Source organism: Pogoniulus pusillus, chromosome 19 (genome assembly GCF_015220805.1).
Source record: "Pogoniulus pusillus isolate bPogPus1 chromosome 19, bPogPus1.pri, whole genome shotgun sequence".
Classification (NCBI taxonomy): Eukaryota; Metazoa; Chordata; class Aves; order Piciformes; family Lybiidae; genus Pogoniulus; species Pogoniulus pusillus.
In genome coordinates this window covers 23,279,440-23,302,535 of record NC_087282.1, presented here as the reverse complement: position 1 = coordinate 23,302,535, position 23,096 = coordinate 23,279,440, and the positions used below count along the sequence as shown (strand labels likewise).

General features: G+C 57.3%; 1 protein-coding gene across 3 annotated transcripts in view; it reads left to right on the top strand.

The window, feature by feature from the left end:
* The window catches only part of KLHL13 (kelch like family member 13), a 128,065-nt gene that overhangs the window by 19,702 nt on the left and 85,267 nt on the right, over positions 1 to 23,096 (top strand). For all 3 annotated transcript variants that reach the window (XM_064159641.1, XM_064159640.1, XM_064159636.1), the window contains exon 3: positions 11,011 to 11,069. In XM_064159641.1, the coding sequence (XP_064015711.1) occupies positions 11,050 to 11,069 (20 nt within the window). In that variant the 5' untranslated portion in view covers positions 11,011 to 11,049. The remainder of the gene's footprint in view (positions 1 to 11,010; positions 11,070 to 23,096) is intronic.

Below are 23,096 nucleotides of genomic sequence, written 5' to 3'. Positions count from 1 at the left end.
TCTTGTTGACCCTCATTAGGTTCTTCTTGTTCAGCTCTGGCCATCCAAAAGTCACTACTGCAGGCTATGAGATTCCAGGCTGCTGCAGTCTGTGTTATTTTACTGGCAGCTTCATAGGGTTCCCTCCCCTACCATGGTCCCTTGTCTTCAGCCTGGTGGGAAGTGGCCTTTTCACTGACCTCCCCAGCAGTGCATAGTTGGTGCCTCTAACTCTGTGGCCTGCACTCCTCAGAAGGGAGCAGATGGAAGCAAGCTGCGTGGGCTGAGAGTCACAGCTCTCTGCTTCCAGGGCTGGTGAGAGATGATGATTCAAACCCTTCCTCTGGGCAGAAGCACAGAGGCAGGAGCCCACATGGCCCCCAGCAGAGGAGTGGCAGGAAGGATGCTTGCTTTACAGTCTGGACATGGCCCCCAGCCCCGCTGCTGGGGCTGGCTAGTTTGAAACAGAGGAAGCTGAGTGCAGAGCTCATTGCTGCCTGCAACTACCTGAGGGGACGGAGTGGAGAGGCTGCTGCTGGGCTCTGCTCACAGGCAGCTGGAGGCAGAACAAGGGCAAATGGCCTCAAGCTGAGGCTGGGGAGGTTTGGGGCCTGGGATGAGCTGCCCAGGGAGGTGCTGGAGTCACCATCCCTGGCTGTGTTTCAGGGTGCTTTGGATGTGGTACTTGGGGCTGTGGTTTAAGGTGACTCCTGTTGAGCAGGGTTCTAGGTTGGCCGTGGTGCTCCTGAGGGGCTTTGGCAGCCTGCCTGGTGCTGTGGTTCTGTGAACCAGGAATGGGCACTGTCCTCTGCAGGGACCTTCTCCAGACTGTGGGCGTAGGACAGCAGCAGTTTGGAGAGCTTCCACTGCCAGCCCAGCTGGGTGCTGCGCACAGCTCTGAGTGGTGCTTGGTGCTGCAGCTGTGGCTGAAGAGGCCACAGGGTCACAGCATCATTTTGGCTGGGACAGACCTTTGAGATTTTTGAGTCCAGCCATTCTCTAACTCTGGTGCAGAGGTTTGGGCCAAAGGGCAGAAGAGACAGAGCAGTGCTGGTGTTGAAACAGCAAAGACATAGAATCACAGAATCAAGCAGGTTGGAAGAGACCTCCAAGCTCATCCAGTCCAACCTAGCACCCAGCCCTAGCCAGTCAACCAGACCATGGCACTGAGTGCCTCATCCAGTCTCTTCTTGAACACCTCCAGGGACGGTGTCTCCACCACCTCCCTGGGCAGCCCAGCAGAGCTCCTGAGCTGTCAGGAGCTCTGGCAGGCAGCTGTTTTGCCTTGCTTGTGCTTCCCTGGGTTTTGGGACACTGGTCCCTCTTACTGCCTCTCCTTGTCCCCTCCCTGTGCTGGCTCCTCACACTCTCTGTCACTGCAGTGTGGGACCTGCAGCCTTCTCCTTGGCCCCCTCTCCTGTTGTCCCAGGCTGGGATCCTGCTGTATGTAGAGCTGCTCTTGTCAGGGCTCAGTGTAAAGGGGAGCCAAGTCCATCCGTTCCCTGGGCTTGGATTGTGCTGGAATTGCTGAAGCTCCCAGCTTGGACAGGGTAATAGAGGGGCACCCAGTGTGGCACAGAATTGCCTGCTGCCTGTGGACCAGCTTAACTTGCAGCTGTTTGGCCTGGATGTGATTCTAAGCAGAGTGTTGCTGGGGCTGGAAAAGCCCTTTCAGATCATCCAGTCCAACCCTTCTCTAACTGCCAAAGCTGGGACTAACCCATGGCCCTCAGCACCACATCTCTGCCTCTTGGAATCCTCAAGGGGTTGTGATTCCACCACCTCTCTGGGGGGACTATTCCAGGGTTTGGGAACTATTTCAGTGAAGAAGCTTCTTTCAGTGAGCAACCTAAACCTGCCCTGGAACAGCTTGAAGCCATCTCCCCCCATTCTATCATTTGTTATTAGGGAGAGGATCCCAGCCCCCACCTCACTGCAGCCTCCTCTCAGGGAGCTGTAGAGAGCAATCAGCTCTGCCCTCAGCTTCCTCTTCTCTGCACTAACCCCCCCAGCTCCCTCAGCTGCTCCTCCCCAGCCCTGCTCTCCAGACCCTTCCCCAGCCTTTGTGCCCTTCTCTGCACCTCTGCAGCTCCTCAAAGTCTTTCTTGGAGTGAGGGCCCCAGAACTGAACCCAGCGCCCAAGATGTGGCCTCCCCAGTGCCCAGGACAGGGAGACAATAGAATAGACTCAAGCAGACTGGCAGAGAGCTCCAGGCTCAGCCAGCCCAACCTAGCACCCAGCCCTGCCCAACCAACCAGACCATGGCACTAAGTGCCCCAGCCAGGCTTGGCTGCAACACCTCCAGCCACAGCCACTCCACCACCTCCCTGGGCAGCCCATTCCAGTGCCAATCACTCTCTCTGACAACAACTTCCTAACAACATCCAGCCTAGACCTGCCCTGGCACAGCTTCAGGCTGTGTCCCCTCCTTCTGCTGCTGGCTGCCTGGCAGCAGAGCCCAACCCCAGCTGGCTACAGCCTCCCTGCAGGCAGCTGCAGGCAGCAATCAGCTCTGCCCTGAGCCTCCTCTGCTGCAGGCTGCACCCCCCCAGCTCCCTCAGCCTCTCCTCACAGGGCTGTGCTCCAGGCCCCTCCCCAGCCTTGCTGCCCTTCTCCAAACACCTTCCAGCACCTCAGCATCTCTCTGCAATGGAGGAGCCCAGAACTGGACACAGCACTCCAGAGTTGGCCTGAGCAGTGCTGAGCACAGGGGCACAAGAACCTCCCTTGTCCTGCTGCCCACACTGCTGCTGAGCCAGCCTAGGATGCCATTGGCTCTGCTGCCCACCTGGGCACACTGCCCTGCTCCTGCTTATCACCTTCTTGGCCACCTGAGCACATTGCTGGCTCACATTCAGCCACCTGTGACTCAGTCCTCTACAGAGAAGTGTTTCCTCTTGCTGTGTGAGGGCAGCTCCACACCAAGAAGCTTGGTTCTTAATGCATTCAATACTACTGCAGCCTCCTGAGCTTGTGTGAAGCTGCTGAAGGTTGCTTTATGTCGTGCTCCTAGAGCAGAGTGCATGCAGCTTTTAGTGACCATGTCTTTGAGGTGTGTTTCCAAGGGGCATTGTGTGATGGCAGTTCAGGAGCACGGGAGCATTGCTTTTGGTGGCTGGAGCTCCCTCACTTCATCCCAGGAGGATAGTTCTGTTAGGATCAGATGTGCTCTTGGAGCTGGAGTTGTGTCTCAACACTTCACTGGCTTCCTGCAGGAAGGCTGCAGCTCTGTGGCTGACTGAAGCCAGTTCAGGACACTGAGGTGCTGGAGTGTGTCCAAAGAGCAGCAGCCAGGCTGGTGAAGGGCCTTAAGCACAGCTCGTGGAGGGGCTGAAGGCAGATCCAGAGAGGGAGTTCTGCCACTTTGCTCTGCTGAGACCTCCCCTGCAGTGCTGCTTCCAGCTGTGGAGCCCTCAATGCAGGAAGGGCACAGACCTGAGGGAGCAGCAAAATGCTCAGGGGGTGGGAGCAGCTCTGCTGTGGTGACAGCCTGAGGGAGCTGGGAGTGTTAGTCTGGGGAGGAGAAGGCTCTGGGGAGAACCTAGAGCAGCTTTCTGCTACCTGAAGGGAGCTGCAGGAAGGATGGAAAGAGACTGTTTGCAAAGCCTGCAGGGACAGGATGGGGGCAATGGTTTGGAATGAGAGCAGAGCAGGTTTAGATTGGATGTGAGGAACAAGTTCTGCACTATGAGGGTGCTGGAACACTGCAGCAGGTTGCCCAGGGAGGTGTTTGAGGCCCCAGCCCTGAAAATACTGACGGTGAGGCTGGACAGGGCTGTGGGCATCCTGCTGTAGTGGAGGATGTCCCTGCTGCCTGCAGAGGGGTTTGGACTGGGTGAGCTGCAGGAGGTCCCTTCTGGCCCAGACAGTTCTGCAGTTGTAGGAATAGCTTTAAGCTTGAGGAGCAGAGACTGAGACTGAAGATGAGGAAGAAATTGTTGAGAGTCAAGGTGGTGAGACACTGGCACAGGCTTCCCAGGAAGGCTGTAGCTGCCTCCTCCCTGGAGCTGTTCAAGCCAGGTTGGATGAGGCCTTGAGCAACCTCTTCTAGTGAGAGGTGTCCCTGCCTATGGCAGGGGGTTGGGACTGGCTGAGCTTTAATGGGTTGGAAGGGACCTTATAGGACCTGGAGCTGTTTAATCTTCACAAGAGGAGACTGAGGGAGACCTCAACACCCTCTACAGCTCCCTGAAAGTAGGTTGGAGCCAGCTGGGGTTGGTCTCTTCTCACATGCAACAAGTGAGAGGACAAGAGGCAGCAGCCTGAAGTTGAGCCAGGGCAGGTTTAAGTCAGATGACAGGAGAAATATCTTCCCAGCAAAGGCTCTCAGGCACTGGCACAGGCTGCCCAGGGGGGTGGTGGAGTTCCCATCCTTGGAGGGCTTTACAAGCAGCATGGATGTGGTGCTGAGGGTTGTGGGTTAGTGGCAGTGCCTTAGCAGCAGTGGTGGCCTGGTGAGCTCTGGGGGAGCTTGGACTTGACCTCAAAGATCTCTCCCAGGCTCAACAGTTCTGTGGTCCTATGGAGCTGATGTGCTCTGTGATTCCTTCCCATAGAATCCTAGGCTCAGGCAGGTTGGAAGAGAGCTCCAGGCTCATCCAGCCCAACCTCTCCCCCAGCCCTGGCCAACCAACCAGCCCATGGCACTGCACCTGCATTTCAGTGCAAGTGTCTGTAGAGTTCCAGAGCTGTCAGTCACAGGTGGAAAATGGCAAAGATTCTGCTTGTTAATTATTGATCCTCAGGGGAAATTGGAGAGGTATTAATGCTGCCCTCGGGTAATGCAACACCAGTGGGGGCTGTGCTCATGTCCAGCCGACACAGAGAGCTCACTCCTGAAGCTGGCTGCAGCTGCCCGTCCTGCACCCTGCCTTCCAGAAGCTGCTGTGGGGCTTAGCTGAATGCTCTGGGGTCAGGGAGAGCTTCTCTAATTAGTGCTGCTTACTTAGAGGAGACTGCTGGATGCACTTCAGCAGAGGCTGTGAGGATGATGAAGGGGCTGGGCCATCTGTCTGATGAGGAAGGATGAGCGCCCTGGGGCTGTTGATGCTGGAGAGGAGAAGGCTGAGGTGGAACCTGCTCAGCGTCTGCAGGGGGCTGTGAGGAGGAGACAGCCAGGCCCTGCTCAGCCATCCCCAGCGGCAGCACAAGCGGCAGGGGATGTAAACTCAGTCACAGGGAACTCCACCTCGACGTGAGGAGAAACTTGTGTGGGGTGAGGGTGCTGGAGAGCAGGAGCAGGCTGCCCAGAGAGGCTCTGGAGGCTCCTTCTCTGGAGACTTTGAAGCCCCATCTGAATGTGCTCCTGTGTGACCTGCCCTGGGTGATCTTTCAAGTTGTCTTCTGACCCCTGAGAGTCTGTGATTCTATGATTTAAGAGTGTCAAAGAGAAGCAGCTGTGACTGAAAGGGACAACGCTGCCTGCTCCTGCTCTTTGCAGGGTCCTCACTGCGTGCTGGGGCAGTGCAGCTGCCAACAGGGTGCAGCTTAGCTCTGCTGGGCACTGCTTGCCCTGGAGCTGCTGCTTCCTGTTCAGCACAGGGTGGTTGGTAGGTCAAGCAGGGTGATACAGTCCTGAATCCTTCATTAGTGCTCCCAGGCCAGAGCTGAAGCTCTTGTTCTCTGGGGGGTTAGTCAGCAGTGCCCCTGGGCTCTGCTCTGCTCAGACCTCACCTCCAACCCTGCCTCCAGGGCTGCTGTCCCCAGCAGGAGCAGGGCACAGAGCTGCTGGAGAGAGGCCAGAGGAGGGCACAAAGATGCTGCCAGGGCTGGAGCAGCTCTGCTGTGAGCACAGGCTGAGGGAGCTGGGGGTGTGCAGTCTGCAGAGGAGAAGGCTCCAGAGGCACCTGAGAGCTGCTGCCAGTGCCTGAAGGGATCCTGCAGGAAGGCTGCAGAGAGACTTTGGCTGAGGGTGTCTGAGCCAGGCCAAGGGCAATGGTTTGGAGCTGAGGCAGAGCAGGCTGAGAGTGGAGCTGAGGCAGAAGTTGCTGAGTGTGAGGGTGGTGAGAGCCTGGCACAGGCTGCCCAGGGAGGCTGTGGCTGCCTCCTGCCAGGCTGGATGAGGCCTTGAGCAGCTGACTACAGCTGGGAGGTGGCAAGGTGCCTGCACATGGCAAGGAAGTTGGCATAGATGATCTCTGAGATGCCTTCCCCTGAGCCATTCTGTGATGATTCTATGAGCTAGAAGCTGGAGAATATCTTCACAGGGTGTCTGCTGAGGGAGTTCTGTGGCACAGAAGTTTGGTGGAGTTGGAGTTAGAAGTAGTTTTAACTTGTCTGTGATCAATTTTATGGTCTGAATTACCATCTCCTTTAAATTGCCATCCTAAATTCACGCTGAAGGTTGTTAAATACAGTGGGCTTAGAGAAGAAATGAAGTGTGACACCTAAATGTATGTCCTGCTCTGAAAGAGTGGTGCCAAACTGACAGGAACAGCAACACTGGAAGCCACCAACCAAAGGCATCTGAGGAACTTGCCCAGCAGTGAGAAATCCAGCTCCTAGCTCCCTGGCCAGAGGGAGGCAGGTTGGATATCGTTCATGGGATGGGTTGGGTTGGAAGGGACCTCAAAGCTCAGCCAGTTCCAGCCCCCTGCTATGGGCAGGGACACCTCCCACCAGCACAGCTTGCTCAAGGTCTCATCTAACCTGCCCTGAAACACTTTCAGGGAGGTTGTGGAGCACAGAAGCACCCAATGTGATCAAAGATCACATTGGGTGCTTCTGTGCTCCACAACCTCCCTGGGAAACCTGTGCCAGTGTCTCACCACCCTCAACCTGTGCCAGTGTCTCACCACCCTCAACCTGTGCCAGTGTCTCACCACCCCCAGCCTGTGCCAGTCTCTCCCCATCCTCACTCTCAACAATCTCTTCCTCCTCTTCACTCTTCCCTCTCCCAGCTCAAAGCCATTGTCCCTTGTCCTGGCACTCCCAGCCCTTGTCACAAGTCCCTCCCCAGCTCTCCTGAAGCCCCTTCAGGTTCTGGAAGGCTGCTCTGAGGTCTTCCTGCAGCCTTCTGCAGGCTGAACAGACTCAACTCTCCCAGCCTGTCTCCACGGGGGATGTTCTGTAGTCCTCTGGACATCTTTGTAGCCTCCTCTTGACCCTCTCCATCAGGTCCATGTCCTTCCTGTGTTGAGGACCCCATATCTGGATGTAGCAGAGCAGGTGAGGACTCAGCAGATTGGAGGGGCAGGATCCCCTCTCTACATCTCTGGTCATGCTGCTTTTGGTGCAGCCCAGGCTGCCCTTGGCCTTCTGGGCTGCAAGCTCACATATGTCCATGGCACTTTCTGGCCCATGTTTGTGGGGTCAGGGGGGCAGGTGAAGTAGGTACTCTGCTTTCATCAGACCCCTCTGGAGTCCTGGGTGCAGTTCTGGAGACATCAAACTGTTAGAGCCAGTCCAGAGGAGGCCACCAAGATGCTGAGAGGGCTCTGAGCACAGGCTGAGAGAGTTGGGGCTGTGCAGCCTGGAGAGGAGAAGGCTTGGAGGAGACCTTGGAGTGGCCTTGCAGGATCTGCAGGGGGCTGCAGCAGGGCTGGGGAGGGACTATTGACAAGGTCTGGTGATGAGAGGAGGAGGAGAAATGGGTTTGAAGTGGCAGAGGGGAGATTGAGACTGGATGTTAGGAAAGGGTTCTTTGCAGTGAGAGTGGTGAGAGACTGGCACAGGTTGAGGGTGATGAGACCCTGGCACAGGTTGAGGGTGGTGAGACACTGGCACAGGTTTCCCAGGGAGGTGGTGGAGCACAGAAGCATTCAGTGAGATCAAAGATCACATTGGGTGCTTCTGTGCTCCACAGCCTCCCTGGAGGTGTTCAGGACCAGGTTGGATGAGGCCTTGAGTGACCTGTTCTAGTGGGAGGTGTCCCTGCCTATGGCAGGGGTTGGAACTGACTGATCTTTGAGCTCCTTTCCAACCCAGTGATTCTCTGAGAGCAGCTCACCTGTCCCCAGCAGGCTGCTTTAGCAGACAGCAACCTGAAGCTTATTGGAAACAAGAGGACATTGAAGGTCTAGCAACAGCAGGAGGTTAGAACCACTTCATCCTGCCAGCTGCTCCAGCACCAGTGAGAGGCAGAGGCTGAGGTGGATGCTGCTAAGCAATTCTCTTTGCTGTCTCCTTGGTGGTGTTCTGGAAGCACTGCAAAGCACACCCTGGATTTATAATTCATGCTCACAAACCCTGCCTCTGATTTCCTTCCACTGAATGTCTGAACCTTCACTAACAGAGCAGCATTTTAGACAGGCTCCTAAGTAAGCACTGCTTGGGACCTGTTGTGGGAGAGCAGAATTCTGTTTGTAAGGGTGCAGAGCCAAGTGCAGGGCAGAGGATGAGCTGCAGGAGTTTCTGTTCTGTGTCTGAATCTGTTACAGTGACTGACTGGGCTGGGAACCATGTCTGAAAATACTCACTGCAGAGAGTCATGGAATGTTTTGGGTTGGAAGGGACCCCAAAGCTCAGCCAGTTCCAGCATCCCAGCTGTGGGCAAGGACACCTCCCACCAGCACAGCTTGCTCAGAACCTCATCCAGCCTGGCCTTGAACACCTCCAGGGAGGCTGTGGAGCACAGAAGCACAGATCTTTGATCACATTGGGTGCTTCTGTGCTCCACAACCTCCCTGGGAAACCTGTGCCAGTGTCTCACCACCCTCAACCTGTGCCAGTCTCTCCCCACCCTCACTCTCAACAATCTCTTCCTCCTCTCCACTCTCACTCTCCCCTCTCCCAGCTCAAAGCCATTGTCCCTCAGCCTGGCACTCCCAGCCCTTGTCACAAGTCCCTCCCCAGCTCTCCTGCAGCCCCTTCAGGCACTGCAAGGCTGCTCTGAGCTCTCCCTGCAGCCTTCTCTTCTGCAGGCTCAACAGCCCCAACTCTCACAGCCTGCCCCCACAGCAGAGCTTCTGCAGCCTCTGATCACCTTGGTGGCCTCCTCTGGCCCCTCTGCAGCAGCTCCAGGTGGTTCTTGTGCTGTGTTCCCCAGCACTGGAGGCAGTGCTGCAGGTGAGGGCTGAGCAGAGCAGAGTGGAGGGGCAGAATCCCCTCCCTGTGCTGCTGCTCTGCCTGCTCTGGCTGCAGCCAGCACACAGCTGGCTCTGGGCTGCAGCCACCAGTGCTGCCTGCTGGGCACTCTGGCACCAACTGGCACCCCCAAGTCCTTCTCCTGCAGCCTGCTCCTCAGCCACTGCTCACCCAGCCTGGATTTGTGCTTACATTTGTGCCATCCCTGCCATCTTTATACCTTGAGCCACTTTAATCTGCATGGTGAAAGTATGAATTCAAGGAAAAGGAATTCCTACTTTGGCCTGAGGGTGAATATTAAATTGCTTGCAGGAAATCTGTGATGCCTTCAGCTGCTCCTTTTTTTTCTGGTTGCCATTCAGTTAGGTTGATAAAGAGATGTAAAATGGAGAGAAAAGGCCAGACCCCAGGAGGTTTTTTTTTTCAGGGGGCACTGCAGAGTTTATATTTAGCCATGTGTGCTGCTCAGTGATGTCAGCAAATGGAAATGCTGCAGCTTTGTCATTGTCCCTTTAAGGGGAAGCAGCAGATCCAGCCTGCAGTGTAGTCTGTAATCACTGGGGTGGTTCATGGCTGGAAGGTCTCTTACTCCTGAGGCAGAAAGGAGACTGAAAGGAGGAAGCTTTTGAATCCCATCTTCTGAATCCATGTTGTGTTTCCATCTTAAGAATGGGCCTCCTGCAGATGTTGCCCTCTTTTGCATGAATGAATGAATGCATCTCTTGCACAGAACCCACCCCAGCAGTTCCTCTCCCTCTCTTAAGAGCTGCCTGGAATGAGTCACAGCTTCCAGTTTGGTGAACTGTTGGTGGGGCTGGGCAGGCTCAGGAGCAACTGGGTTAAAGCAAGAGATTATTTGACCAATCTAGGCCATGTGCTCTGCCTCTGCTCCTGGTTAGCTTTCATAATTCAGCCCTCTTGCCACAGCTAGGAGCTGTGTGGTGCATGCAAAACAAGGAGCAGCCTTCTCCTCCGTTTTTGTGCTGCCTTCCTCTCTCTAATTTTTACTGCAGGAGAGAGTTGGTGAACTTGGGAGAAAGTTGTGGTGCGTGGGAATGCTTGGAACAAATCTTGGCTGCTCTGGGGAGAATCCAGGAGGAGCTAAAAAGCAAATGCCTAAAAGAAAAGAAGGCTCCAGAGAGACCTTAGTGCAGCCTTCCAGGACCTGAAGAGGAAGAAGTTGTGGAGAGGTGGGGAGAGACTGGCACAGGTTGAGAGTGGTGAGACACTGGCACAGGTTGAGAGTGGTGAGACACTGGCACAGGTTGGGGGTGGTGAGAAACTGGCACAGGTTGAGAGTGGTGAGAGACTGGCACAGGTTGGGGGTGGTAAGACACTGGCACAGGTTGAGAGTGGTGAGAGACTGGCACAGGTTGGGGGTGGTGAGACACTGGCACAGGTTTCCCAGGGAGGTTGTGGAGCACAGAAGCACCCAATGTGATCAAAGATGAACTCATTCCAACCTCCCTGGAGATCTTCAAGGCAAGATTGGATGAGGTGCAGCCTTCCAGGACCTGAAGGGTCTACAGGAGAGGTGGGGAGGGACTTGTGACAAGGGCTGGGAGGGCCAGGATGAGGGGCAGTGGCTCTGAGCTGGAAGAGGGGAGAGTGAGAGTGGAGATGAGGAAGAAATGGTGGAGAGGTGGTGAGAGACTGGCACGGTTGAGGGTGGTGAGAGACTGGCACAGGTTGAGGGTGGTGAGACACTGGCACAGGTTTCCCAGGGAGGTTGTGGAGCACAGAAGCACCCAATGTGATCTTTGATAACATTGGGTGCTTCTGTGCTCCACAACCTCCCTGGAGGTGTTCAGAACCAGGCTGGATGAGGTCTTGAGCAACCTGCTCTAGTGGGAGGTGTCCTCACCCATGGCAGGGGCTTGGAGCTGGCTGAGCTTTGGGGTCCCCTCTGACCCAAGCCATCCTGTGATGTTATGAATCTGTTCTCTTGTCTGTGGTTCAACTTTAGACTCAGTGAACTCATTGAATTCTTTTCCCTTTGGCTGCAGGTGCATGAAGAGCAGAGGAGATATTCCTGCTGATCAGAGATGATGTGGAGAGACACTTTGTGAGTAACTGCTGTGTGATTTCTGCACAGCCCAAAATGCTCCTCTGGCAATTAGTTATGGTTTTATTGCATTAGAGGTTTTTTTTTTTGCCTGGCTTAGAATAACTCTGCCATTTGCCCAACAGTTTCATCTGGGGAAGGTGGAAACCTTAGAGAGAGCTGTGGGGATGAAGAGCTGGGAGGCAGAGCAGTTGAATCTATGTGGGTTCATCAGCAGTGAGCCACGGTGCTGAGCTTTGGAGTGGTCAATCTAACCAAAGGCTTTTGCTGTTGCCTGATGAATGGATTTTGGACAGCAGTCAAAGCCTCTGACACTGGGTGTGTAGGCAACCTTCAGCAGGGTTACTTTGGTGCTTACAGGAGCCTTTCTGTTGCTCACAGGCTCTCACTCTTCTACTGGCAGGTTAGGAGCACTTCAGTGTCCTTGTCTAGTCCTGACTGGAAGGCTGATCTCAGTATCTACTTGGCATGGAGGAGCCTGCAGTGTTGGTCATTATGGGGGCAGAGAGGCTCTGCAGAGGGACTTGGATGGATTGGACCCGTGGCCAGTGTTAATGGGATGAGCTCCAACAGGGCCAAATGCCAGGTCCTGCACTTGGGCCACAACAGCCCCAAGCAGTGCTGCAGGCTTGGGGCAGTGTGGCTGGAGAGCTGCCTGCAGAAAGGGGCCTGGGGGCTGCAATGGACAAGCAGCTGAGCATGAGGCAGCAGTGCCCAGGTGGCACAGAAGGCCAAAGGCATCCTGGCTGGGAATGCTGTGGCCAGAGGAGCAGGGAGGGCATTGTCCCCTTGGACTCTGCTCTGCTGAGGCCACAGCTGCAGTGTTGTGTTCAGTTTTGGGCACTCAGTGCAAGAGAGATGTGGAGGTGCTGGAGGAGAGCAGATGAGGGCAAGGAAGGGCCTGGAGAGTAAATGTGCTGAGGAGAGGCTGAGGGAGCTGGGGCTGGTGAGTGTGAAAGAGAGGAGGCTGAGGGCAGAGCTCATGGCTGGCTGCAGCCACCTGAGAGGAGGCTGTGCAGAGGCTGCTGCTGGGCTCTGCTCACAGGTGACTGGGGACAGAACAAGAGGGAATGGCCTCGAGCTGCCACTGGGCAGATTTAGACTGGACATTAGGAGATACTTTTTTCATGTAAAGAGTGGTCAGGCACTGGGATGAGCTGCCCAGGGAGGTGCTGGAGTCACCCACCCTGGCTGTGTTTCAGTGTGGTTTGGCTGTGGTGCTTGGGGCTGTGGTTTAGGGTGAGCCTTGCAGAGCAGGGCTCTGGGTTGGGCTTGGGGATCCTGAGGGGCTCTGCCAGCCTGGATGTTTCTGTGCTTCTGTGAGATGGGAGTGATAGCAGCCAGTAGAAACCTTCTGGAAGTCCTCAGTTCCTGCTTGCTGGAGCTCAGCAATACTGTGGAGCATGGGGATGACATTACAGGGCAGGAGGAGCCTCTGGGACAGAAGGGAACTATACCTGAGTGCTTACAGGGTTTACTTTGGCACAGACCATTTCCTTCTTTGTCAGATGGACTCCTTCACCACACTGGCTGAGGTTGAGGGTGGTGAGACACTGGCACAGGTTTCCCAGGGAGGTTGTGGAGCACAGAAGCACCCAATGTGATCAAAGATCACATTGGGTGCTTCTGTGCTCCACAACCTCCCTGGAGGTGTTCAAGACCAGATTGGATGAGGTCTTGAGCAACCTGTTCTGGTGAGAGGTGTCCTCACCCATGGCAGGGGGTTGGAGCTGGCTGAGCTTTGAGGTCCCCTCTGACCCAAGCCATCCTGTGATGTTATGAATCTGTTCTCTTTAGGATGTCTTGTCTGTGGTTCCACTTTAGACTCAGTGAACTCATTGAATTCTTTTCTCCTTGACGAGAGTTTGGTGCTGCAGGCTCAGCAGCTCTTTCCAGACAGGCAGTTAGTTCTAGTGCTGCCTGGGGTGGGAGGCTTGGGTACTGGTCTCCACTTAGAGCAGCCTGTTGGGTTAGGATTGTCCACTGGAAGGCTTGGGTACAGCTCTCCACTTAGAGCAGCCTATTGGGTTAGGATTGTCCAGTGGGAGGCTTGGGTACAGGTCTCCAGTTAGAGCAGCCTGTTGGGTTAGGATTGTCCAGTGGGAGGCTTGGGTACAGCTCTCCACTTAGAGCAGCCTGTTGGGTTAGCATTTTCCATCATAGTCTTGGGGCTTTACTAACTTTCTGTTTGCTTTTAATACCAATTCATGTGGTCTTGAGTGCTTTTGATTCCTTAAACTGTAAGCTCTGATACTCTGGAGCTGTTGCTTTGTTCTCCTGGTGATTGTCTAGGAGAGTGGTGCCTTTGTGGACAGCTTCAGTGCTGGTCTTGGCACTCAGGAGCTCAGGTTAGATCCTAGAATGGCTTAGGTTGGAAGGGACCTTAGAAATCAGGTACTTGGAGAAGAACTGGAAGGTTTTGTGAAGCCTTTGCCACAGTCCCCCTCCAAACAGCCTTCTGTCTAGACTGGAGAGCTGTGGATTTGGTGGATGGGCTGTCCTGTGGGTAAGGAACTGATTGGGTGGTTGCATCTGAAGGGTAATGGTCAGTGGCTGATGTCCAGTGGAGATGGGTCACAAGTGGTGTCCCTCAAGGGTCTGTGCTGGCACCACTGCTGTGCAATACTTTCATCAGTGCTACAGGCAGTGAGGCTGAGACACCCTCAGCAAGTGTGCAGGTGGTTCCAAGCTGAGTGGTGTGGTTAATAAGGCTGAAGGATGGGATGGAGCCATCCAGAGAGACTTGGGCAGGCTGCAGAGGTGGCTGAGGAGAACCTCATGAGGCTCAATAAGGCACAGTGCAAGGTCCTGCCCTAGGGTCAGGGCAGTCCTTGATACCAATCCAGGCTGGGAGTGATGAGATTGAGAACAGCCCTGCAGAGAAGGACTTGGGAGTGCTGGCAGTGGTCTTCAAGGTCCCTTCTAACCCAAACCATTCTGTGCTGCTATGATTAAGAGATGTGGAGCTTGTGTGAAACCAGAGCAATGGAGTTTTGTGGCAGCTGGATGTGACCTGAGCAGCTCCTGAGGAAGAAGAGCTGCAGGAACAGCTCCGAGACCTTGTTGTGTCTTTGACAGTGAATCCATGCAGGCAGTGGACACTTTGGTCACAGCTTATCCCAACTGATTTGCTGACATGAGCTGCTGGAAGTAACTCAGCAGTGTAACTGCAGCTGTCCAAGGCTCTGGCTGGCCTGGCTGTGTGCTTTCAAGCTGGAAACAGCACCCTTCATGTTCAACCTGCCTTCAGCCTCTTGCCAAGGGGGAAGATGTTGCAAGTAAAAGGCTCTCTCTTATCTTCCCCACCCCCCACCAGCAAGCAAGGTACCAGTCAGGCAAAACTGCACATCCCCAAAGACAAAGTGCTGCAGGGAAGGTAGAGAACATGCCTGCAGATCTGCCCAGGCACTTCAGGCAGTGTGTGGGTAGCAAACAGGGCAAGGCAAGATGGTTTCAGTGTCCTCGTTGTCCCAGTCACCCAAGGCTGAAGACCTGGTGTGACCTTGGCTTTTCATTTCCATCCTCAGGGCTTGGTTGGCAAAGAGAACAGCCCAGGGGAGCTCAGTGGGGGTTGTCTGTTTAGAACCCAGGATATCTGTGCTCTTTAGAGGGCTTTGTGCTGACAGCAGTGGCTTAATGCAGAGAATCTCAGAATGGGTTGGGCTGGAAGGGACCTCCAAATTCATCCAGTTCTGCCTCCCTGCCTGAGCAGAGACACCTCCCACCAGCACAGGTTGCTCAAGGCTTCACCCCACCTCATCACACAGATGCTTCAGTCCCTTCATCACCCTCACAGCCTCCACTGGGCACTCTCAGTATAGCCTTGTCCCTCTTGAGCTGGGGAGCTCTCATTTCAAACCACTGCCTCTTGTCCTGTCCCTGCAGGCCTGGGCAGAGTCTCCTTCCATCCTTCTTACAGCCCCCTTCAGGTGCTGGGAGGCTGCTGTTAGGTCTCCCCAGAGCCTTCTCTTCTCCAGGCTCCCTTTTCTTTAGAGGGTCCTGGCATGGCTTGGGTCAGAAGGGATGGCAAAGCTCATTCAGTTCCAGCCATCCCCTGCCGTGGGCAGGACACCTCCCACCAGCACAGGCTGCTCAAGGCCTCGTCCAGCCTGGCCTTGAACCCCTCCAGGGAGGGGGCAGCCACAGCTCCTATGCACTGGGTGTTGGCTTTCTTTTTCCAAACAAAGCAGAGAGCCTCCCAGCTTTGATTTTAAAAGATTCACTAATCCAAGTTTTCAGTGGATATTTCTGATTTATTTGATCCATCTTCCCTACTTTTAGGTCTTCAGGGACCAATTCTAGGACAAGGAGGCAGCAATGGTTGCTTTTCAGGTGCTTTACTCTGCTAAGAGCATTCCTGGAAGGGCAGGATATGGTTTACTGTCTTCAGATGATACCAAAAGGAACCATTCTGTGTCTTGCTGGCACTCTGCCTGCTGTCTCATCTTTCTGGGGGTCTTACTTGCAGCAAGAAATCCTCCAGAGGGAGTGCAGGAGCTGACACAGAGTCACAGAATGGTCTGGGTTGGAAGTGACCTCCAGAAGTCATCCAGTCCAGCCCCCTGCACTCAGCAGGGACATCCTCCACCAGAGCAGGTTGCTCACAGCCCTGTCCAGCCTCACCTTGAACATCTCCAGGGATGGGGCCTCAGCCACCTCCCTGGCAACCTGTTGCAGTGTTCCAGCAGCTTCCTGGTGCAGAACTTGTTCCTCACAGCCAATCTCAATCTGCTCTGCTCTGGTTTGAAGCCATTGCCCTCATCCTGTCCCTGCAGGCCTTTGGGAACAGTCCCTCTGCAGGCTGCTTGGAGCTCCCTGCAGGTACTGGAAAGCAGCTCTGAGTTCTCCCCAGAGCATTCTCTTCTTCATACTGAACACCCCCAGCTCCCTCAGTCTGTCCCCAGAGCAGAGCTGATCCAGCCCCTGAGCATGTCTGTGGCCTCCTCTGGACCTGCTGCACCAGATCCATGTCCTTCCTGTAAAGAGGGATCCACAGCTGGACACAGTGTTCCAGGTGAGGTCTCCAGGCAGAGTGGAGGGGCAGGATCCCCTCTCTCTATCTCTGGCAATGCTGCTTTGAATCACTGAGTCACAGAATCAGGCAGGCTGGCAGAGAGCTCCAGGCTCAGGCAGCCCAACCTAGCACCCAGCCCTGCCCAACCAACCAGACCATGGCACTCAGTGCCCCAGCCAGGCTTGGCTGCAACACCTCCAGCCACAGCCACTCCACCACCTCCCTGGGCAGCCCATTCCAGTGCCAATCACTCTCTCTGACAACAACTTCCTAACAACATCCAGCCTAGACCTGCCCTGGCACAGCTTCAGGCTGTGTCCCCTTCTTCTGCTGCTGGCTGCCTGGCAGCAGAGCCCAACCCCACCTGGCTACAGCCTCCCTGCAGGCAGCTGCAGGCAGCAATGAGCTCTGCCCTGAGCCTCCTCTGCTGCAGGCTGCACCCCCCCAGCTCCCTCAGCCTCTCCTCACAGGGCTGTGCTCCAGGCCCCTCCCCAGCCTTGCTGCCCTTCTCCAAACACCTTCCAGCACCTCAGCATCTCTCTGCAATGGAGGAGCCCAGAGCTGGACACAGCACTCCAGGAGTGGCCTGAGCAGTGCTGAGCACAGGGGCACAAGAACCTCCCTTGTCCTGCTGCCCACACTGCTCCTCAGCCAGCCCAGGATGCCATTGGCTCTGCTGCCCACCTGGGCACTGCTGCCTCCTCTGCAGCTCCTCTCTCCCACCACCCCCAGCTCCCTCTCTGCCTGACTGCTCTCAGACACTCTGGCCCCAGCCTGTAGTGCTGCTTGGGCTTGTTGTGGCCAAAGTGCAGAACCCTGCCCTTGGCCTTGTTCAGTCTCATCCCCTTGTCCTCTGCCCACCCATCCAGCCTGGCCAGGTCCCTCTGCAGGGCTCTGCTACCCTCCAACAGATCGATGGTTGCATGCATGGAGCTCATCAGATGGCTCTGTTCATGCCCAGTGGTTTGCTGCTAAGGGCATTTCAGACTTCCACATTCTGCATCCTGAGTGTTAAGGACAAAGCTGGGGTGTGGCCAGCAGGAGCAGGGCAGGGTTTGTCTCCCTGTGCTCAGCACTGATGAGGCCACAGCTTGAATCCTGGCTTCAGTGTTGGGCTTCTCACTCCAGGAAGGACATTGAGGGGTAGGAGCAGGTCCAGAGAACAGCAACAGAGGTGGGGAAGGGTCTGGAGAGCAGGGCTGGGGAGGAGCAGCTGAGGGAGCTGGGGGTGTGCAGTGTGGAGCAGAGGAGGCTGAGGGCAGAGCTCATTGCTGTCTGCAGCAACCTGAGAGGTGGCTGGAGCCAGGTGGGGTTGGTCTCTTCTCCCTGGTATCAGGAGATAGGATGAGAGGAACCACACCTGGACAGCAGAGATCCTTGCATTATAAACCCCAACCAGTAAACCCCCCCCACTCTACTGGCTTAGCACAAGTTTTGTGTGCTGGGGGTGTTCAGCATGTGCTGTGTCCCTCTGCACAGCCTGGGAATGCTTTTGTGATGATTCCATGGCCTTTGGACACGTGGGATGTGCCTGGGATGCAGGTTCTGGTTCACTTGGATGCAAACCCAGCTGTGTCTTAGCAAATACTTGCAGAGAGGTGTGGTCTGTGCTTGGGTGCAGCTGCGTGGGGAGACAGGAGGGTTTGCAGCTGAAAGCAATGGACTGCTTTAAGGAGGAGAGCTCCAAGCTGGCCCAGGCTCTTACCTGGCTGAGGCTCTTACCTGGCTGAGGCTCTTACCATGTGGAAGTGAGGGCTGCAGCAGTTTGCATTTGTGTCCTGCTCTAGGGCCACTGCTAACTTTTCACCTGCTGTCTATAATGTGAGGTCTTGCACTGCAGGCCCAGAGAAGGCTGATTGGGACAGCCCAGGCTGGGGGTGATGAGACTGAGAGCAGCCCTGCAGAGGAGGCCTTGGGGGTGCTGGTGGGGGAGAAGTTGGGCAGGAGCCAGCAGTGGGCACTGGCAGCACAGAAGGCCAAGGGCAGCCTGGGCTGCATCCACAGCAGTGTGGGCAGAGCTGGAGAGAGGGGATCCTGCCCCTCTGCTCTGCTCTGGGGAGACCTCAGCTGCAGGGCTGGGGCCAGCTGTGGGACCCCAGCACAGGAGAGACCTGCACCTGCTGGAAAGGGTCCAGAGGAGGCCACCAAGATGCTCAGAGGGCTGCAGAGCCTCTGCTATGGGGACAGGCTGGGAGAGTTGGGACTGTGCAGCCTGGAGAAGAGAAGGCTGCAGGGAGAGCTCAGAGATGCATTTCGGTACCTGCAGGGGAGCTGCAGGCAGGCTGGGGAGGGACTGCTCAGAAGGGGCTGTGGGGACAGGCTGAGGGCAGTGGTTTGGCAGTGGAGCAGGGCAGAGTTAGGTTGGGCATCAGGAGGGAGTTGTGCAGAGTAAGGGTGGGCAGAGCCTGGCACAGGCTGCCCAGGGCTGTGCTTGAGGCCCCATCCCTGCAGCCATTCCAGCTCAGCCTTGCTGTGTCCCTGTGCAGCCTGCTCCAGCTGGAGCTGTCCCTGCTGCCTGTAGGAGGTTGCACCAGATGCCCTTGGAGGGTCCCTTGGAGCCCAGTGCCATCTGTGACTGCTGAGGGAAGCACCTCTGTTTCTCAGGTGGTAGTGCCAGTGCCAGAAGCAGAGGCACCTGCAGGCTGCAGTCCAGCTCTGTGTGCTCCCTGCAGGTGACAGCAAACTTGGCAGCTGGTGCCACAGAGTGACGTTGAAATGCAGCAGTGTCTGTCAGACAGACACCTTTCAGCTCTGCCTGCCCTGCCTCTGGCCTGCTGCACTGCTGCCTCACCTCCCTGGGCACCTCTGACACCTGAGCAGCTTGCTAAGCTCTTCCCATCTTCCCTGGCTCTCTCATCACATCCAGCTCCTCCACCTGGGCTTCCAAACGTTCTCAGCAACAACTGCCCTGCTCCAGATTCCAGACCCCTGGTTCCTCTCTGCTGCTCCAACTCAGCTGCTGCAGGCTGAACCAGAGCTGGCAGCCAGGTGAGTGGAGCTGCAGCAGCCGAGGAGCTGGAAGGAAGCTTCCTTCCAAGGTCAGGTGTTAAAGCTTGAGCTGCTCTCAGGCTGCTTCTGCTGTCAGTGGTGTATGAGCAGGTCAGGAGTGGCTCTGGGCTGCAGCAACAAAGCTGGTGAGGGGCTTGGGGGTCAGGTGTGGTGAGGGGAGGCTGAGGGAGCCGGGGGTGTGCAGCCTGGAGGAGGCAGAGAGGAGACCTCATTGCTCTCTACAGCTCCCTGAGGGGAGGGTGGAGTGGGGCTGATGCTGGCCTCTTCTCCCAGATAACTGATGACAAGACCAGAGGCAATGGCCTGGAATTGTGCCAGGGCAGGGTTAGGTTGGAGCTGAGGCAAGATGCCTTTGGTGCCAGAGTGGTCAGGGATTGGCAGAGGCTGCCCAGGCAGGTGGTGCAGTCCCCATGGCTGGAGGTGTGCAAGACACCCGTGGCCGTGTCACTGAGGGCCATGGTGGGGTTGTGCTCCAAGGCCTTGGAGGTGTTTTCCAGCCTTGGTGACCCTGCAGCCCTCCATCTGCAGCTGGATGGGGCCAGCAGAGCTGTGCTGGGGCTGCTCAGAGCAGCAGGGTGAGAGCTGTGTGGCAGAGCAGCTGCAGCCCGGGAGAGCTGCTCCCTCCTGCAGCAGCAGCTGGGCTGGCTCTGGGCTGCTCTGCTGCCTGCAGCCTCTGCTCTCTGCTGGCTCTGGGCTGCTCTGCTGCCAGCAGCCTCTGCTCTCTGCTGGCTCTGGGCTGCTCTGCTGCCTGCAGCCTCTGCTCTCTGCTGGCTCTGGGCTGCTCTGCTGCCTGCAGCCTCTGCTCTCTGCTGGCTCTGGGCTGCTCTGCTGCCAGCAGCCTCTGCTCTCTGCTGGCTCTGGGCTGCTCTGCTGCCTGCAGCCTCTGCTCTCTGCTGGCTCTGGGCTGCTCTGCTGCCAGCAGCCTCTGCTCTCTGCTGGCTCTGGGCTGCTCTGCTGCCTGCAGCCTCTGCTCTCTGCTGGCTCTGGGCTGCTCTGCTGCCTGCAGCCTCTGCTCTCTGCTGGCTCTGGGCTGCTCTGCTGCCAGCAGCCTCTGCCCTCTGCTGGCTCTGGGCTGCTCTGCTGCCAGCAGCCTCTGCTCTCTGCTGGCTCTGGGCTGCTCTGCTGCCTGCAGCCTCTGCCCTCTGCTGGCTCTGGGCTGCTCTGCTGCCTGCAGCCTCTGCCCTCTGCTGGCTCTGGGCTGCTCTGCTGCCTGCAGCCTCTGCTCTCTGCTGGCTCTGGGCTGCTCTGCTGCCAGCAGCCTCTGCCCTCTGCTGGCTCTGGGCTGCTCTGCTGCCAGCAGCCTCTGCCCTCTGCTGGCTCTGGGCTGCTCTGCTGCCTGCAGCCTCTGCTCTCTGCTGGCTCTGGGATTCTCTGCTGCCTGCAGCCTCTGCCCTCTGCTGGCTCTGGGCTACTCTGCTGCCTGCAGCCTCTGCTCTCTGCTGGCTCTGGGCTGCTCTGCTGCCTGCAGCCTCTGCTCTCTGCTGGCTCTGGGCTGCTCTGCTGCCTGCAGCCTCTGCTCTCTGCTGGCTCTGGGCTGCTCTGCTGCCTGCAGCCTCTGCTCTCTGCTAGCTCTGGGCTGCTCTGCTGCCAGCAGCCTCTGCTCTCTGCTGGCTCTGGGCTGCTCTGCTGCCTGCAGCCTCTGCTCTCTGCTGGCTCTGGGCTGCTCTGCTGCCTGCAGCCTCTGCCCTCTGCTGGCTCTGGGCTCCTCTGCTGCCTGCAGCCTCTGCTCTCTGCTGGCTCTGGGCTGCTCTGCTGCCTGCAGCCTCTGCTCTCTGCTGGCTCTGGGCTGCTCTGCTGCCAGCAGCCTCTGCTCTCTGCTGGCTCTGGGCTGCTCTGCTGCCTGCAGCAGCAGCTGGGCTGGCTCTGGGCTGCTCTGCTGCCTGCAGCAGCAGCTGGGCTGGCTCTGGGCTGCTCTGCTGCCTGCAGCCTCTGCTCTCTGCTGGCTCTGGGCTGCTCTGCTGCCAGCAGCCTCTGCTCTTTGCTGGCTCTGGGCTGCTCTGCTGCCTGCAGCCTCTGCTCTCTGCTGGCTCTGGGCTGCTCTGCTGCCTGCAGCCTCTGCTCTCTGCTGGCTCTGGGCTGCTCTGCTGCCAGCAGCCTCTGCTCTCTGCTGGCTCTGGGCTGCTCTGCTGCCTGCAGCCTCTGCTCTCTGCTGGCTCTGGGCTGCTCTGCTGCCTGCAGCCTCTGCTCTCTGCTGGCTCTGGGCTGCTCTGCTGCCAGCAGCCTCTGCTCTCTGCTGGCTCTGGGCTGCTCTGCTGCCTGCAGCCTCTGCTCTCTGCTGGCTCTGGGCTGCTCTGCTGCCAGCAGCCTCTGCTCTCTGCTGGCTCTGGGCTGCTCTGCTGCCTGCAGCCTCTGCTCTCTGCTGGCTCTGGGCTGCTCTGCTGCCTGCAGCCTCTGCTCTCTGCTGGCTCTGGGCTGCTCTGCTGCCAGCAGCCTCTGCTCTCTGCTGGCTCTGGGCTGCTCTGCTGCCTGCAGCCTCTGCTCTCTGCTGGCTCTGGGCTGCTCTGCTGCCAGCAGCCTCTGCTCTCTGCTGGCTCTGGGCTGCTCTGCTGCCAGCAGCCTCTGCTCTCTGCTGGCTCTGGGCTGCTCTGCTGCCTGCAGCCTCTGCTCTCTGCTGGCTCTGGGCTGCTCTGCTGCCTGCAGCCTCTGCCCTCTGCTGGCTCTGGGCTGCTCTGCTGCCTGCAGCCTCTGCTCTCTGCTGGCTCTGGGCTGCTCTGCTGCCTGCAGCCTCTGCTCTCTGCTGGCTCTGGGCTGCTCTGCTGCCTGCAGCCTCTGCTCTCTGCTGGCTCCCTGCCGCACGGCAGCGCCGTGGCTGTCCCCAGCCCTCCTGCCAGCTCAGCAGCGCTGCACCAGCGCCGCCAGGTGGGGACGAGTCTGCCCCTGCCCTGCCCGGGGCTCTGCCAGGGCACCTATGGCACTCCTGTGTGCCAGAAATCCTTCCCACTGCTGCTGTCCCGTGGGCTGTGAGGGGCTGTGCCACTGCTGCTCTCCTGTGGGCTGTGCAGGGCTGTGCCACTGCTGCTCTGCCATGGGCTGTGCAGGGCTGTGCCACTGCTGCTGTCCGGTGGGCTGTGCAGGGCTGTGCCACTGCTGCTCTGCCATGGGCTGTGCAGGGCTGTGCCACTGCTGCTCTGCCATGGGCTGTGCAGGGCTGTGCCACTGCTGCTCTGCCGTGGGCTGTGCAGGGCTGTGCCACTGCTGCTGTCCCGTGGGCTGTGAGCATCTCTCCCACTGCTGCCTTCTTTCAGTGCTTCCAGCCTGTGCCTCAGAAGCTTCAGCTGGTGAGGATTTTAATGGCATGAAGGCACTGAGCTCGTTTGAGATGACCTTTGAGTTGTTAGATGCCAACTCTGCTTGCAGTCTGGGGTTTGAGACTGAGGAGCAGTGCTCCAGGTGAGGGTTTGAGACTGAGGAGCAGTGCTCCAGGTGAGGGTTTGAGACTGAGGAGCAGTGCTCCAGGTGAGGGTTTGAGACTGAGGAGCAGTGCTCCAGGTGAGGGTTGGAACTGAGGAGCAGTGCTCCAGGTGAGAGAGGGAATGCTCTGCTGAGCTGCAGGAGTGGCAGGAGCAGTTCAGGCATGGCTGTTGCCAGGGCTGGGCTTCCTTCATTTCTTCAGTCTGGTGATTGTAAACCTTCAGTGCAGGTGACACCACACTGGGTGGCAGTGTTGATCTGCTGGAGGGCAGGAAGGCTCTGCAGAGAGATTTGGCCAGGCTGGATCCATGGTCTGAGGTCAGCTGTGTGATGTCTAACAGGGCCAAGTGCTGGATCCTGCACTTGGGTCACAGCAGCCCCATGAAGGCTCCAGGCTGGGGGCAGAGTGGCTGGAAAGTGCCCAGCAGACAAATCCCCGGGGGTGCTGGGTGCCAGCAGCTGCAGATGTGCCAGGCTGTGCCCAGCTGGGCAAGAAGGGCACCAGCAGCCTGGCCTGGAGCAGCACTGCTGTGGGCAGCAGGAGCAGGGCAGGATTTGTCCCCCTATGTTCAGCATTGAAGAGGCCACAGCTG